Raw genomic sequence first — 16,922 nt, forward strand, 5'->3', positions numbered from 1 at the left:
AGAATGGCGAGGTTCCTGGGTAGAGAACTGCTTCTTGGGACCTAAGACACAAAGAATGACAGTGTCTAGGTCCCATGCACAATAGGAAGAATTGCTCCTATCTGACTAGCCCAGCTCTGAATAAGATCAAGAAGCCAGAAAGCCCTTGTAAAACATGGGCCTAATTTTTCCCAGGGCACTAAAAAAGCACCAAAACAAATGTGAAACACCAACTAAGATGTTATTTATTTCCCCTAATGAATGGTCCTTCAAAGTAGAGCCTATTTAGGATTGAGTGGCAGTTAGAGGAGGCTGGGGCAGAGTGTCCAGCCGTCCCAGACTTTTCTGCCAAGTACACCAAGGTTGCGATCCTTTGCCCTAGAGTCCTGGCCAGCAGAGACTGCTTCCAGAGACCCACCAACCTCAACTGGGTGATCTCTGGTGCTGTTTTGGATTATTCTTCCTGCTTGCTTCCTTTCCTCCAGGTACATGAAGTATCTGTATGCCTATGAGTGTGAGAAGAAAGCCTTGAGTTCCCCAGCCGAGCTCCAGGCAGCCATTGATGGCAACCGCAGGGAGGGCCGGCGGCCCAGCTACAGCTCCTCCCTCTTTGGCTACTCACCTGCTGCGGCTACTGCTGCTGCTGCTGCTGCCGGGGCCCCTGCCCTCCTCTCCCCACCCAAGATCCGCTTTCCCATCCTTGGGCTTGGCTCCAGCAGTGGCAGCAATACCAGTAGCCCTCGGATATCCCCAGCAACCACTCTCAGGAAAGGTCAGTAGGGCTCCTGGGGGAGAAGGAAGAAAGGGAGGAAGGGATGCCAGTTTCCCTGTGTTCAAGACTGGGGTTTTTGGGCAAGAGGGTCAATTGTGGATTGGTCCAGCTCCAGTTCTTTTGCAGGTGATGGAGCCCCAGTGACAACAGTGCCTGTGCCAAATCGCCTGGCTGTGCCTGTGACCTTGGCAAACCAGCAGGCTGGTACTCGGACCGCCGCGCTGGAGCAGCTGAGGGAGCGGCTGGAGTCAGGGGAGCCTGCTGAGAAGAAGGCGTCGAGGCTGTCCGAGGAGGAGCAGCGCCTGGTGCAGCAGGCCTTCCAGCGCAACTTTTTCACCATGGCACGACAGCTCCCCATGAAGATTAGGATCAACGGCAGGGGTGAGCCAGGCTCAGGGCAGAGCCTTCCCTTACTGGGAAACCCTACGCCCATTCACGCCTCCTGAGACTGGGGGCAGGAGTGGTGAGGCACATACTCCTGACCTGGAAGAGGCCCCTCCAGGTTCTGCCTTCTAGGCCCCCAGAAGAGAGGCACTGAGATCTCAGTTCACCAAGCTGAGGTTGTTTAGTAGAGGGGACCACATGTTGCCTCAGGCGGTGCTCTGTTCTCTAATAAGAGGGAAAAGCAGTTATTCACAGAGGAGGAGCCAAAGGCCTTCAGAGAGCTGCAGCGTTTCCCCACCAGCCTTTACCCCAGCACCTCACTGGATGTAGGCAAGAGCAGGGCACCCTCTGCAGGTCGGGGAGGAAGATACCCCATGTTCCTGAGGCTCAGCGAGGGGCCAGGTTGCCCCGGGCTAGACAGCGGGACTCAGGAATATAAAGAGAAGGAGGAAACACAAGTTTGGCAGCATAATTGACATCCTTTCCCTTCCTCTTCACATCGTTCTAGTGCCCCACATTCTCCTCCCCAAGCCACACGCCCCTTTTCCCATTCACACACATTCTTTCCCATTCTGGTCCTGATGCTATCTCAAAGCAAACATGAATGAGATGTGTGGGAAGGAGCCAGGTGTGAAGGGAGCTGTACATATTCCCAGGCCACCCCTCCCTACCCCATTGCCCCTGGGGAGCAGAAAGAAACGGAGAGGTAACAGCTCACCCAGGGCCAGGTGCCCTGCTCCTACACAAAGCAAAGGGCTGTTAGAAAAGACAGCTCACTGGGAAGAATTCTGAGTCTGGGGTGAGCCAGGCAGAGGCCGTGTGTGCCAGCACTTGCAGCCTTCTACAAACGCCAGCTGCCCAGGTGGTCATGGAAAGGAGGGGCTGAGGACATAGACTCATCTCTTTGAGGGACTCAGTCAAAGGAAAGAAGGGGCAAGGTGGGTCCTCAAAGTTGGGGCTGGGTCTCGTTGATCTCTGATTTCCTGGGCCTGGTGTGTAGTGTAGCTCGGGGTTTGCCCATCACGTGGAAAGTACCAGTGCAGAGTGGTGAGCTGGGGTCAGCCTCCTTGCCTGCTGTGATTCCTTTGCTCTGGGAGCAGAGGGAATTGGGGAGATGAACTGTGTCAGTGGAAAAAGCCAGCGACAGGAGGTTAGCGAGACTGGGATCTCCTGCCATACCCTACACTCAGGAGAAGGTTACATAGGTGCCTTCTGACAGCGTGAGGCTTTGACCAGCGGGGGCCAGGCAGCATCAGAGAGGACAGCTGGAGTGCTGTGGAAGGCTTGACCAGGCCCACTGTCTCCCTGTCCCCAGCAGAAGACAGAGCAGAGGCCTCGGCTGCAGCACTGAACCTGACCACGAGTAGCATTGGGAGCATTAACATGTCCGTGGACATCGATGGTACCACCTACGCAGGTGAGGCCCTGGAGCTCTGGGGGAGGCCCACGTGGCTGCAGCCAGCCCCAGCGCAGCTCTGTGGCTGACCCTGCCTCTTGCCCTCTGTCTGAACACCTCCCACGATGGCTTCCTTTTTCCTAGTATCAGAGTTGCAAAGGTTAGGTGGTCCTCTGGACGCGTAGAGACTGTGGATTGTTAACAGGATGGTAGGTCCCTCCCACTTTGGCAGAAATCTTTCACCTAACCCTTTTAGACCAGTGGTTGGCTCGTTAATGGAAGCAGTCAGTCAGTGTCCCACAATCCCCCGGTCTTCTCATGCACAGCCTTTCTCTGGCTGGTTCAGCTCTTCTCTTCCTTTTGCAGACTGAGACACAGGCAAAGGAACCCCGGTATAGCAGAATCAGCTTACATTGTTAAGGTCCCCGCCCCCCAGTCTTTTATAGTTATCTCTCCCTAAACCTAATTTGGCAACAGTGTTTTGTTGGTTGGTAGATTTCGCACCTTTACAGAGTCTTTCCAAGGGTTTAACTTAGTATTCATGACTGGGCATGGTGGCTCATGCCTGTAATCTTTGCACTTTGGGAGGCTAAGGCAAGAGGATCACTTGAGCCTAGGAGTTTAAGATCAACCTGAGCAACATAGCAAAATCCCAAATCTACAAAATACAAAAAACAATTAGCCGGGCATAGTGGTGCACATCTGTGGTCCCAGCTACTTGGGAGGCTGAGGCAGGAGGATCACTTGAGCCCAGGAGGTCGAGGCTGCAGTGAGCCATGATTCCAGCCTGAGTGACAAATGATTGAGCCATGATTCCAGCCTGAGTGACAAAGCAAGACCTTGTCTCAAAAAAAAAAAGAAAGAAAGAAACAACTTAGTATTCATAAAAACAGCAGTCCCTTTCCCATTCCCATTTCATTGGTTTACGGATGAGCTTGGGAACAAGCCCACCTGACACTTGTTAAGCACAGCATTGTTGGGCGTGGTGTCTCACACCTGTAATCCCAGCATTTTGGGAGGCCGAGGCGGGCGGATCACGAAGTCAGGAGATCGAGACCATCCTGGCTAACACACAGTGAAACCCCGTCTCTACTAAAAATACAAAAAATTAGCCAGGCGTGGTGGCGGGCGCCTGTAGTCTCAGCTACCCAGGACCCTGTGGCAGGAGAATGGCATGAACCCGGGAGGTGGAGGTTGCAGTGAGCCGAGACACACAACTACACTCCAGCCTGGGCGACAGAGCGAGACTCCATCTCAGAAAAAAAAAAAAAAAAACGGCCGGGCGCGGTGGCTCACACCTGTAATCCCAGCACTTTGGGAGGCCGAGGCAGGCGGATCACAAGGTCAGGAGATCGACACCACGGTGAAACCCCGTCTCTACTAAAAATACAAAAAATTAGCCGGGCGCGGTTGTGGGCGCCTGTAGTCCCAGCTACTCGGGAGGCTGAGGCAGGAGAATGGCGTGAACCCGGGAGGCGGAGCTTGCAGTGAGCCGAGATCGCGCCACTGCACTCCAGCCTGGGCGACAGAGCGAGACTCCGTCTCAAAAAAAAAAAAAAAAAAAAAAACAAAAACGGGCGTGGTGGCCCACGCCTGTAATCCCAGCACTTTGGGAGGCTGAGACCGGTGGATCACGAGGTCAGGAGATCGAGACCATCCTGGCTAACACGGTGAAACCCCGTCTCTACTAAAAATACAAATAATTAGCCGGGTGTGGTGGCAGGTGCCTGTAGTCCCAGCTACTCCAGAGGCTGAGGCAGGAGAATGGCGTGAACCCCGGAGGTGGAGCTTGCAGTGAGCCGAGATCGCACCACTGCACTCTGGCCTGGGTGACAGAGCGAACCTCCATCTCAAAAAAAAAAAAAAAAATTTTTTTTTTTTTCTGTAGAGACAAGGGTCTTCCTGTATTGCCCAGTGTGGTCTCAAACTCCTGGCCTTGAGCTATTCTCTCGCCTCAGCGTTCCAAAGTGCTGGGATTATAGTTGTGAGCCACCGCACCTGGACTTGCTGTTCCTCTTTGTGTACCCTGGGTACCCCTGTCTCAGAGCATTTATGACATTTTAGCAAAATTACTCTGACAACCTATCTGTCCCCCTCCCCAGCCCATCAGCACTTCAAGGCAGGACAGCATTTGGATCTTCTCCCATCACCCCCTAATGCAGTGTCTACAGCGGAGTCAGGCACAGGGCTAGGCCAGCAGTGAATACTTACTGAAAGGAGCTGGCCCGCCCCTTCGCTCTTCCTCTGCCCACACTTGCTTATCTTCCCCCCACCAAGGTGTGCTGTTTGCCCAGAAGCCTGTGGTCCACCTCATCGCGGGGTCTGCTCCCCAGAGCCTCGGCAGCGGCGCCAGCAGCAGCAGCAGCTCTCACTGCTCACCAAGTCCTACCTCATCCCGGGGCACCCCCAGCGCAGAGCCCTCCACCAGCTGGTCCCTCTGATGGGCAGGACCCAGCTTCCCACTTGCCACTCTCCTGTCAAGAGTGAAGGAAGTTGATGCACAGAATTTACCTCATCTCACGGAGCCCACGTCGACGAGCACCATTTGGCCAGACATTGAGAGTTTGGATGTGCCCGTCTGTCCAGGTTCCATTCAGGTCCTGCTGTACTCTGGGGGCAGGGAGAGGCTAGAGGGGCAGGACAGACAGCGTTGTCCAATCAGGGATTGTCCTGGAGAACTGGGTGGGGGTCTGTGGGTGTCCAGCTTCCTCCAGGGTTCCCCAGCCACCTCCCAGCTCGGGGCACAGTGTATTGACAATCTGTCAGCCGACACAGGGCTGGAGGCCCTCCATTTCCCTTCCCCTTTAATTTATTTCCCTGCCCCTGCCTTCTGCCATGACCCCAGGGCCACTAGTCTCTTCCCCTGTTTTTAAGTCCCATGTGGGGCTGCTAGGAGCCAAGAGCATGCCTTCATGCTTCTCTGCTGAGCATGGGATGGGGCCCTTCCAGACCACCTTGCCTACTGTTAGGTTCCTGGGGTATGGGTCCCTCAAACGCAAGTCTTGAATCAGTCCTCAGGGTCCCAGATCCCCCTTCTAATGATCTGAAGGAAGAGGCTGTGAGGGCAGTTGAGGGCCAGGGCCCACAGGGCATCTGCTGATGAGAAGGCAGAACCTTGGGGCTGCCCAGCCCTGGCACCTGCTTCACACGGACCCTTCTCTGACCCCCCAAACCTCATGCTCCCCACTTGCCCTTATCGGCCTGCTCTCCCAAGAACAGCCCACTCATCCTTTCCCCAGCCCTCTTCTGTTTCTTATGGGGCCATCTTGGCCTCACCATCCCCACATGTGCCGCTGTCAGGTTCATTGAAATACCTCAGATTTGTAATTGTTGATGTTTGAGTCTTCAGGAAGTATTTGCATCTCCGAAATCTTTTTTATATGTGTTTTGCTGACTTTTGTTTTTTTATTTTAAAATTTTTATTGTTGTTGTAGCACCAAAGAAATGAAAACAGATCACCCCCAAAGTCAAGCAAGTGATTGGGTACCCCGGCCCCTCTGGCCCTTCCCTCAAGCCCAGTGAGGAGGCGGGTGGAGGCAGGCAGGGGAGACGACTCAGGGATCGCGGGGGCGGGGAGGTGGAGTGGAGAGGCCCTCTCTCACGCTGGTTGGGCCCTGAAACCACACCAGTTCTGAAGACCGTTTTCTGCCACACCCCCACCCCCAGCTGACCAGGGAGGCAGCAGGACATCTCCCCATCACTCAGCATTCCCAGCTCAGGGCACAGGCAGGCTGGGGTCCTTGCTGACTTTGCCAGAGGTTGAGCCGCCCCAGGGTATGAGGAGATGAAGAACTCCACAGCTCCTCCTGAACCCTGGGCGGGAGCAGGCAGCTCCTGTGCTATAAAGAAAAGGCAGTTCTTATGTGCGGCTCACCTCAGTCGAGGAAGCCCTGGAATGTTCAGCAGACCACCACTGGGACATGGGGCTGTGGCAGTGGGAGACACCACACATGGCGTGTGTGTGTGTGGCGGCGCAGCTTGCATTCAGTCCTGTGTAGGAGAGGAAAGGGAATCAAAAGCTTGGGCACACACAGATACCTCAGCCTGGTAATCTGCAGCTCTGCTCAACTGCGTCTTCTCTCAGCCCTCCACACACGGTCACCCCCACTCCCACACTCACACACACACGCCCCCCATTTCCCGGGGGCTGACCTCGTCTAGCCTCAGCCTGCAGGGTGTGGGCAGAGAAGGGCATCTGGGACCTGGTGCCAGTGAGGAGCCCAGTTGGCTGGCACTGGGCCCATGTGAAGGTGTCTCAGACATTTGGCCAGTATGTCTTTCTCAGGGGTTTGGTCACAAAGGATGGACTCTTCCCACCCAGAGGATGCAGGGACAACACACTGTGTCCTTCTGGTCACTGGATCCTCTCGCTTTCCCCAGGCAGCTTGCCTGGCCACACCGTTGGAGTGGACCCTCACTGCCCTCAAGGACAACAGCAGGGTCTCACCCAGAGCGTGATGGGGGGTGCCAGCAGGTACCCCCAGGAGTGGGGCCTTGGCCCAAGCAGAACTTTCCCTGAAGGTGCCATCAGCCAGGGCAGCTCTGTCCCCTCCCTGCTCCCCATCTTATGTGTATTCTAACCAGAAAAATGTGATAGCACATGGGTAGCCTAGGCAGTGAATAAATACCTCAGATGTCCTCCTGCAGCAAGTGTCTGTATATGTTGTGGTTATTTTCTATCTTACATGTTCTCGAATGTTTATATTTCAATAAACCTCTACCTCTTCACACAAGCAGGTCTCTCTCAGTTGCTTTGAGTGGCCCTTCCAGTGGACAGTACTGGGGAGAGGTGAGCTCCTTCAGAGTGAAAGGGGACTGAGTGAACTACTCCTGACCCCTTGATTTGTCCTGAATCTTCTCCCATTCACTCACCCCTTCTTCAAAGGGAAGGCTCACTGAGCTCACTCTCAGCTTACCTTCTGTGTTAGCAGGGTTCTCCGGCATTACCTTATCATCAGAACTGACTCCAGTGATGTCACATCAGTGTCCTGGCAGGCACAGGGCCAGCGGGTCACCTTGATTGAGCCCCTGTTGAGCTCCTGCTGGGTCAGACGATAAGGGAGGACCCACAGGGTTATCTAGACGGAGATGCATTCTTTAGACTACAGCATCACTGGGACTGAACAGCAGGCTACCACTGGTGGAAGACAGAAGCTGCAGCAGCCACAGAACTTCTGGAAGGCTTCCCACAGGTGGTAACGTTAAAGCTGGAAGAGTCAGAGTTTGCACCTGGAGACGAGCAATTCTTGCAGAGGAATACATGCATGCATACATACATATGAATACATACGGAAATGCAGTGGCATCAAAGGACCTGGCATTGGGGAACTATGGCTGGTGCCTTGGGTCAGTGGGTGGAGGGGAGGGGAATTGGGAAAAGGTGGGGCCAGGATTAATGGATTTGGGGGCCATCCTCTGAGAATCAGGATGTATTTTCACCAGGGCATGGGCTTAGAAGCTTTTCTAGAAAGGTGATGCCAGGCGACCTGCTGGGCATGGAACCCTGGGGCACTGCCAGTGGAGCTCAGGCCTATCCCCAGAGCCTTTCTCTACCATGATGCACACTCCTCTGGGCATACTCTGAAGATGTGCAGAGAGGCAGGCCTTGTGTGGACTGGTAATTGCCTCCGCCATCCTTAACAACGTACTGACGACACCTGTTTAGGTAACCACGTGAAGTCAGGCTAGCAGGGTTTCCTATCTGGCGTTTTTTATTTTGTGTGTGTGTGTATACATACATATATATGTGGTTTGGTTTTGTTTTTGAGACATTGTCTTGCTGTGTCATGCAGGCTGGAGTGCAGTGGCACAATTATAGCTCACTGCAGCCTCAAACTGGGCTGAGGCGGCACCCATTTCAGCCTCCCAGATAGCTGGGACTACAGGTGCATGCCACCACGCCTGGCTAATTTTTTCTTAAAAACTTTTTGAAGAGATGAGGTCTTGCCACGCTGCCCAAGCTGGTCTTGAACTCCTGGGCTGAAATGATCCTTCTGCTTCAGCATCCCAAAGTGTTGGGATTACAGGTGTGAACCACCACACCCAGCCTCTGGCATTTTGAAATGCTAGAAAAAGAGGGTGACATTGGGACAGTCTTGAGCGTCCATTGCCGATTTTTTTTAATCTTGTGGAAAAAAAATGGTACTATAGTACTTCACTGGTAACCACTCATTGGTATCACACTTCACAACTTCTGGCCACATGGAAATTAAAAGGACTCGTCTAGGAGGGAGCTGAGTGATGAAGAGCAGAACCAGGCCCAGAGGCATTTGAGATGGAAACAGCACGTGGTGGCTGGCGAGGCGGGGATCCTGGGAGACTTCTGGCAGAAGTGGCATCCAATAGAAATGATGAATCTCCGATCCTTTTCAAATTAAGAAGAAAATATTGGAGAATATCTTGACCTAAAGAATTTCTCAAGCTAGACCCTTCAATTAAATTAAAAGCTGGATTAAATGAGTGGCTGGGCGCGGTGGCTCATGCCTGTAATCCCAGCACTTTGGGAGGTCAACGCGGGAGGATCACTTGATGAGTCTGAAACCAGTCCTGGCAACATAGCCAGACCCTCCTCTCTACATAACAAAATTTAAAAATTAGCCAGGTTGCCGGGCGCGGTGGCTCACGCCTGTAATCCCTGCACTTTGGGAGGCCGAGGCGGGTGGATCACGAGGTCAGGAGATCAAGACCATCCTGGCTAACACGGTGAAACCCCGTCTCTACTAAAAATACAAAAAATTAGCCGGGCGTGGTGGTGGGCACCTGCAGTCCCAGCTACTCGGAGGCTGAGGCAGGAGAATGGCGTGAACCCGGGAGGCGGAGCTTGCAGTGAGCCAAGATGGTGCCACTGCACTCCAGCCTGGGCGACAAAGCGAGACTCCGTCTCAAAAAAATAATAAAAAAATAAAAATAAAAATTAGCCAGGCATGCTGGTGTGCACCCAGCCCACAATGATTTCTTTTTAATGCTTATTCTTAAGACAAAAGCAAAAAGTAAGAGTTAGGGAGAGGGGGTAGAGTCACAAATAGATGTTTTGTCTAAGAAAATACAAATGGCTTGACCTCATTCGTGATCAGGGAAATGGGCAAGAAACCACCTCACACTACTGGATAGACACAAAAGTCATACCGTACCAGGTCCTGGCAAGGATGAGCAGCAGCAGGACCTCTCACACTCTTGGGCTAACCAATTTGGAAAACACTTTGGCATTACCTAGTAAAGCTGATCATGCACTTGGCTGGAACCCTGTAATTTTACTCCTACTTTTGTGCCCCAAGAGATGGGCAGGAAGGTTCACACAGCACTGATGACTGCATAGTAGGTTGGCTGTGAAGCTACCAATTGAACCTGGTGTGGTGAGGTCCCACAGCTAGGGAGCGGAGGAGCTGGGGCTGTAGTTCAGTGGCTGCAGGGCCCAGAGCCTGTGCCCTGAACACAAGTGCTAAGCCCTCTATACAAGTTATCTCATTTCATACTCTACCCACAGCTCCATAAGGCAGGTTTTTTTGTTTTTTTTTTTTTTAATTATTTGTTATAAAATTATAGACACGAGGTCTCACTATGTTGCCCAGGCTGGTCTCAAACTCCCGGGCTCAATCGATCCTCTCGTTCCGGCTTCCCAAAATTCTGGGATTACAGGCGTGAGTCACTGCGCTCTGCCAAGCTAGTTGTTTTGTTCATTTTTCAGATGAAAAAATTGAGGAATAGAAATGTGCTGGAAGTCATATATCTAGTGAATGGCAAGGCTGGGGCGGGACTCCAAAGCGGGTGCCTTTAACCTTTCCCCCAAGTCCTCCCCTTCAGGGAGGGGAAGGGGCGAGGGAGGCAGAGGGAGACAACCTCTGCCTCCCTCCAAGAGGAGAGGTGCCTCTCCCTCTTGGGGACAACCTTGGTTGTCCCCAGGATCTCTGCTATGCTACGCTGCGCTCAGCCGAGGATCCCCGGACAGCCTCCAGAAGCTCCTAGAAAAGCTTGCCTGGGCCGGGGGCGGTGGCTCAAGCCTGTAATCCCAGCACTTTGGGAGGCCGAGACGGGCGGATCACGAGGTCAGCAGATCGAGACCACCCTGGCTAAAACGGTGAAAACCCGTCTCTACTAAAAAATACAAAAAACTAGCCGGGCGAGGTGGCGGGCGCCTATAGTCCCAGCTACTCGGGAGGCTGAGGCAGGAGAATGGCGTAAACCCGGGAGGCGGAGCTTGCAGTGAGCTGAGATCCGGCCACTGCACTCCAGCCTGGGCGACAGAGCGAGACTCCGTCTCAAAAAAAAAAAAAAAAAGAAAAAAAGAAAGAAAGAAAAGCTTGCTCGGCTACAAGCCACAGGCCCCACCACGCCATTGGCCAGGATTGAGTCACGTGCCCTCCCCAGAGCCAATGGGAGCTAGCGGGCAGGGTGACCGGGAATGACCTTCGACTGCCCGCGCTGCGCGGAGGGAAACCCACTACAGCGAGGGGGTACACCTGGGTCCCTGGGAAACGGAATCGAGGGTCTTATGGAAGAGAAGGTTTGGAACCACCGCTGGAGGGAAGGGGAGAAGGAAGCAAGCAGGAGTTGCGGGAACAGGAAGGGACTAGGGATAGAAGCCGGGCTTGGAGACAGTGAGGCACGAACCCCGGCAGACACAGACACATACAAGGGGTGCCGATCTCCTCACTGGGCGGGGTGGGCAGGAAAAGGAGCAGAAGCTGGAGCTAGGGTGAGGGTTGCGGGCGGCGAATGTATACCCGGCCTCAGGGAGGGGCTTCTAGGAGGACAGGGGTCTCCTTTGGAGCAGCACCTGGGACGTTTGCTTGTCAAGGTTTCTTTGTGCAAAGTAACCGAAGCCAGTCAGGCCAATGGCGGCAGAGAGGAAAGGGATTTATTATTGGAACCAGGGTGTGCGGAGGAGCCTAAGGGCAGCTAGACCTGTGTTGACGTCCCAAAGGGCCCGGAACCCGGGAAGCTCTGCCCGCGGAGGGTATTCCTCTCCTTCTGAAGACCACCTCAAAGCTCAACTTTACCACCCACTCATGAGACCGCCCTGGGCTGAACTAAAATCTCACCATCTCAATTCGAGTTTCTGGGAATTGTCAGCTCCATTCGCTCTCATTTAAATCCAGCTTTTTTCACGAGGTGAATAACAGGGCAGTTGACAGTTCCCAAGTTTTGTGTGTCCAGTCCAGTCCTGGAGGAATTCTTCTGCTCCAAGTCCAGCGATCCCAGGAGGGGGCCCACTGGTCCAGTACGGCTCAGTACCCAGCTCTGGATCCACAAGCTGAGGCTGGAAGGAGTGGTCATGAAGAACTCAGCATGAACGCACCTGGGTACGAATTCCCAGAGGTGTCCTGTCCCTCCACGGTACCAAGGACCCCTCCTTTGAGAAACTGCTTCACTGAAGGCGCAGATGGAGGGAGGGGTGGGCAACAGAGTTGAGAAGGGTTCCGGGGACACATGGCTCAGCCGGAGGAAGCAGGCTGGGGAGGGGCATTCAGAATGGCCAGATGACCTCGAGGGGAATGCCAAGCCTCAGCCCACTTTGCCTGTGGCTCCTGAGGATGGTCATGCTGTCAAGCTCAGAACAGTTGAGAAACTACCTTTCTGGGGCAGATTAGGGGACCAGCGGGCTTAGTTGCTGGTTTGCTGTGTGACCTATGACAAATTCTCTGGGCAGGCAGTCTGTGAAATGGGGACTCTAGTGTGATCAGAGACACAAGTGAATGAGAACTCTTTGAAATGTCTAAAGCACAGTGCCTAAGGCCTTCCCTGGCAAGATAAGGGGTCCCTGGTAGGCACTGTCCTATGGCATTAGGGCAGTAATTGGGCCAACCAAGCCTACAGTCCCGCAGCACCCCCTGTGGTGCTGGGCACTGCCTGCCCAACTCTACTCTTAGCCACAGGGTACCCTGGGAAAGTGTCAGGTGGTCTCATCCACCAAGAGTCATATAACATGGGACATTTCAGGCCTGTGGCAGGGAGGGGACAAGGAGTGGTTTCTGCCAAGGAGGCCTCTCTGACTGCAGTTGCCTATGACAGGCTCCAGGTCTCAGGTCTCATAGAAATCCTGGCCTTGGGGGCTTAAGGCACAGCCAAAGGGGCCTCCCCTCTTCCCAAGTCTTTGCCCAGCCGCGATTGCCTAAGGCCTCTTTTTTTTTTAATTTGAGACAGAGTCTGGCTCTGTCCTCCAGGCTGGAGTGCAGTGGTGCGATCTTGGCTCACTGCAAGCTCCGCCTCCTGGGTTCACGCCATTCTCCTGCCTCAGCCACCCGAGTAGCTGGGACTACAGGCGCCCGCCACCACATCCGGCTAATTTTTTGTATTTTTAGTAGAGACGGGGTTTCACCGTGTTCACCAGGATGGTCTCCATCTCCTGACCTCGTGATCTGCCCGTCTCGGCCTCCCAAAGTGCTGGGATTACAGGCTTGAGCCACCGCGCCCGGCCTTTTTTTTTTTTTTTTTTTTTTTTTTTGAGAGAGTCTCACTCTCGCCCAGGCTGGAGTGCAGTGGTGTGATCTTGGCTCACTGCAACCTCTGCCTCCTGGGTTCAAGCGATTCTCCTGCCTCAGTCCCCTGAATAGTTGGGATTACAGGCACGTGCCACCACACCCAGCTAATTTTGTATTTTTTAGTGGAAACAGGGTTTCCCCATGTTAACCAGGCTGGTCTTGAACTCCTGGCCTCAAGTCATCCACCTGCCTCAGCCTTCCAAAGTGCTGGGATTGCAGGTGTGAGCCACCGTGCCCAACTCACTGAGGCCTCTCAATTCAGCCTGTCTATGCCAGGACCCTTCAGCTCACTGGGCAGAGATGCAGGGCCTGACCTCAAGCTCTTGTGCTGCAGAGTGAGGCTGTGAATCTGCCCCTGGCTGACTCGGCACAGTCTACACTGCCTGGGCACTGCCCCTGGCTTCCAACTTTTCTCAGATGCCCTTCCTTGGGCTCCAGGGCTGTGGCTGGGATCTGGGGGCAGATAAGACAGAGGCTGATACCATGGGGGTCAGAGAAGCAGGGCAGGGGGTAGCTTCCGCTCTGTCCAGGGACAGGAAGGCCAGCTCAGGAATCCATTTAGAACCAGTAACAGCCTGAGCTGGAAGGGCCTTTCTAGCCTTCTATTTCCCCTCTACAACCTGCAGACGGGAAGGCCATGGGACAGAAAGGAACTGGGCAGAGGTCACTCCCCACCCCATCTAGAGGGTCCCCATATGCTACCTTTCAGGGGCTGTGGAGATGGTTGGAGGCTCCTGTCCTCCTGGTGCTGCAGCCCTTGGTGCTCAGACCTGCAGCAGGTCCCACTCCCTGAGGACATAATTCTCAGCTTGAGAGTCAGAACTCTTAGGGTCTCCCAGACGCCATCGGTGGCTCTGACCCTCTTTTATGAAAGCCTCCAAAGAGCAGCTGAGGCAGAGGACAGCATCCACCACCCTACTGAGCTCCTCATTGCAGGAGCTCAAAGACGATGACCTTGGTCAGAATGAAATGGTATTTAAGCACAAGCCAGTAGCTGTCGCCAGCCTGGGAATGTGCTGTATTGTCTGTCACTGGCAGCTCTGCATTACATCAAACTATTTCCTGAATATCCCAAGAAGTGCAAACAAAGCCTTGCAGATTGAACATTGCATAAAATAGGCTTTGTGCTGGGCATGATGGCTCATGCCTGTAATCCCGGCACTTTGGGAGGCCGAGGTGGGCGGATCACCTGAGGTCGGGAGTTCGAGACCAGCCTGACCAACAAGGAGAAACCCCATCGCTATTAAAAATACAAAACTAGCCGGGCGTGGTGTGCATGCCTGTAATCCCAGCTACTCAGGAGGCTGAGGCAGGAGAATCACTTGAACCCAGAAGACGGAGGCTGCAGTGAGCCAAGATCATGCCACTACACTCCAGCCTGGGCAACAAGAGCAAAACTCCATCTCAAAAAAAAAAAAAAAAACACTTTGTGACTAAAGCCCATATGCAGCCGCCCCTGGGCACATATATGTGATTTTATGACTTTGGTACTGACTCAGCCTAACTGGACCCCAGATACAGGAGAAACCAAGGAGGACGGAGAACATAGGCACGGTCCTCGGTGCACTGTGTCCCATGTCATCCTCACATCAATCCCACGTCATAGGTACTGTCTGTGTTCCCATGTTACAGAGAAGGATACTAAGGCTTAGCAAAGGCAAGACTTGCTCATGCTCGCCAAGCTCGGGAGTGGTGGAGAGTGAAGTGTAAGACTTCTCGGTTCAGGCCGGGCGCGGTGGCTCAAGCCTGTAATCCCAGCACTTTGGGAGGCCGAGACGGGCGGATCACGAGTTCAGGAGATCGAGACCATCCTGGCTAACACGGTGAAACCCCGTCTCTACTAAAATACAAAAAAAATTAGCCGGGCGAGGTGGCGGGCGCCTGTACTCCCAGCTACTCGGGAGGCTGAGGCAGGAGAATGGCGTGAACCCGGGAGGCGGGGCTTGCAGTGAGCTGAGATCCGGCCACTGCACTCCAGCCTGGGCAACAGAGCCAAACTCCGTCTCAAAAAAAAAAAAAAAAAAAAAAAAAAAACTTCTCGGTTCTACGGCCACTCTCCTTCCATTCATTGCTCCAGGTCCAGGGGCCCAGATGGCCTGATTCCCTGTGCCCCACAGCCTACCCTGCCATACCCCTCCTGCTGCTGCTTCCCCTGGCTTCCCCTCTTCAGAGAGAAGGCAGACCAGGAGATAGATCAGGCCTCAGGCTGCTGCTCAGTCCCACCCGTCCTAACCCCTGTGGGGATGAGATGGCAGCCTCCACAACATGTCCCTAAATGCCTCTGCCCCCCTGCCCCAGGTTCTCAGAGAAGAGGGAGAACTGTGGGGGCTGAGGAGTATCTGGGAGGGAGGGTGGGGTTTCTCCCCCCAGAGCCCCTCAGACACAGGCACCCATCACCCTGCGGTCATTGCTTCTCTACCAGCTCCTGTTCAGCTGCTGCTGCTGCAGCCTCAGTTTCTCAGGGAGACTCTCCACCAGCTTGGAGGTGGGTGGGGGGAAACAGTGAGTACATTCCAGGCTGAGCCCTTCCCATGGGCAGCGAGGGCTTGGGAGGAACTTGAGTGACAAGAGTGTGAGGAAGGGAAGGTCAAGGCCATGGTAGGCACCATGTGGCAGGCACCAGGGATTGGGCATGGGGGAGCCTGTGGGGGCCAGTCAGAAGCACACTGCAGGGGGACAGCCTCCAGGACCCACTGCTGAGCTCTCAGCTCTGAGTCTCAAGCTTCCAGCACACTGCAGACCTTCTCGAGCTCAGTCCGCATCTCAGCCAGCTGTAAACCCATCTGCAAAGAAGTCTGGGATGTAGGAGGGTGGGGCTGCAGCATGTCTTGATCTGGGGCCTCCCCAAGAACTTTACTCTCCCTTGGATTCAGAGCTCCAGCCTCACAGGGGCCTTTCTAGGGATTGTGCTTCGCCCCAAAGAGGCCCCCATGGCGGTATCAGGTGCAGTGCTGACGAAACAGCACCAGGGGAGGGGGCAAGAGGGCTCACCTTCCCCTCCAAGCTGTGCAGGTGACTGAAGTCCAGAACACTTGCCCTGAACCCCTAATCCTTCACTTCCCTCTTTTACCCTGATTCCCACAGCGCTCCCCATACGGCTAGTACTGCCTAGCCCAGGAGCCCCTGAGCAGGCCTCACATCGCCCTCCATCTCCACATCCTTCCCAGGGTCCCCGTACAGGTTCCCTGCACAGGGTTAGGCCCGCAGAGCCTTGCTCCCCAACGCACTTGTTTCATCACCTCCATTGCTGAGTCCACCCTGCCAAGGAGTGATGCCTAGTCCCCTCTCAGGGTCACGCTGAGGTTGTACGAGGACAGGGCAGCCGGGGTTCCAGGCCTGGGATGAATCTAGGCTGAGTCCTCGGTGCTCAGTGGAGAACCCCCAACCCGATTCATTGGTTCCAACAAGCCAAGCTCCCTACACCATCCCCTGCCCTGCCCAGCCCAGGCCCTGTCTTCACTTCACATGGCCCCTGTCTCAGCTCCTCTAGCTCTTGGAAACAAGGGCCCAGTGTGGTCCCAGAGGGCCCAGTCCACATGGCAATGGGAGACCACAGCCAAGTTCTCTGCCTGGGAGGTCCCACTTCCATCCAGCCTGATCTCAGGGAAGGCAACCAGGGCTGCCCCACACTAGCTCTCACGGCTGGAGGGGGCTGTCCCAGCTCCACCCCAGTCTGCCCTTGAGCTCACCCATTGGCCTCTGGTAGAGTCCACACTGCAGACTCCAGTTCCTTGGCAGAACTGGGGTCCCACAGCTCCTGGGGTATGGGAGACAGAAACGATGCTGGGATGTGGCAGGGACAGTAGGACCCTGTCCCCTTGCCCCCACCCCGTTCTGTGCATCATTAGCTCCACCAAGGCCACTGGGCAACTCAGCTGGGGCACAGGCACAGTTCTATAGAGCTGGGGAGACT

The 16,922-nt window shown here is 54.5% G+C and overlaps 1 protein-coding gene across 2 annotated transcripts in view; it reads left to right on the plus strand.

Annotated features, from left to right (window-relative positions):
- Positions 1-7,264, plus strand: part of ARID3B (AT-rich interaction domain 3B) — a 64,181-nt gene extending 56,917 nt beyond the window's left edge. The window contains exons 6-9 of one of the 2 annotated variants that reach the window (XM_005560088.4): positions 465-751; positions 878-1,132; positions 2,451-2,552; positions 4,809-7,264. In XM_005560088.4, the coding sequence (XP_005560145.2) occupies positions 465-751; positions 878-1,132; positions 2,451-2,552; positions 4,809-4,972 (808 nt within the window). In that variant the 3' untranslated portion in view covers positions 4,973-7,264. The remainder of the gene's footprint in view (positions 1-464; positions 752-877; positions 1,133-2,450; positions 2,553-4,808) is intronic. The other variant, XM_005560087.4, reaches the window with a different exon arrangement.
- Positions 7,265-16,922: the final 9,658 nt, after the last annotated feature.

This window comes from Macaca fascicularis, chromosome 7 (genome assembly GCF_037993035.2).
Source record: "Macaca fascicularis isolate 582-1 chromosome 7, T2T-MFA8v1.1".
In the NCBI taxonomy this organism is placed as follows: Eukaryota; Metazoa; Chordata; class Mammalia; order Primates; family Cercopithecidae; genus Macaca; species Macaca fascicularis.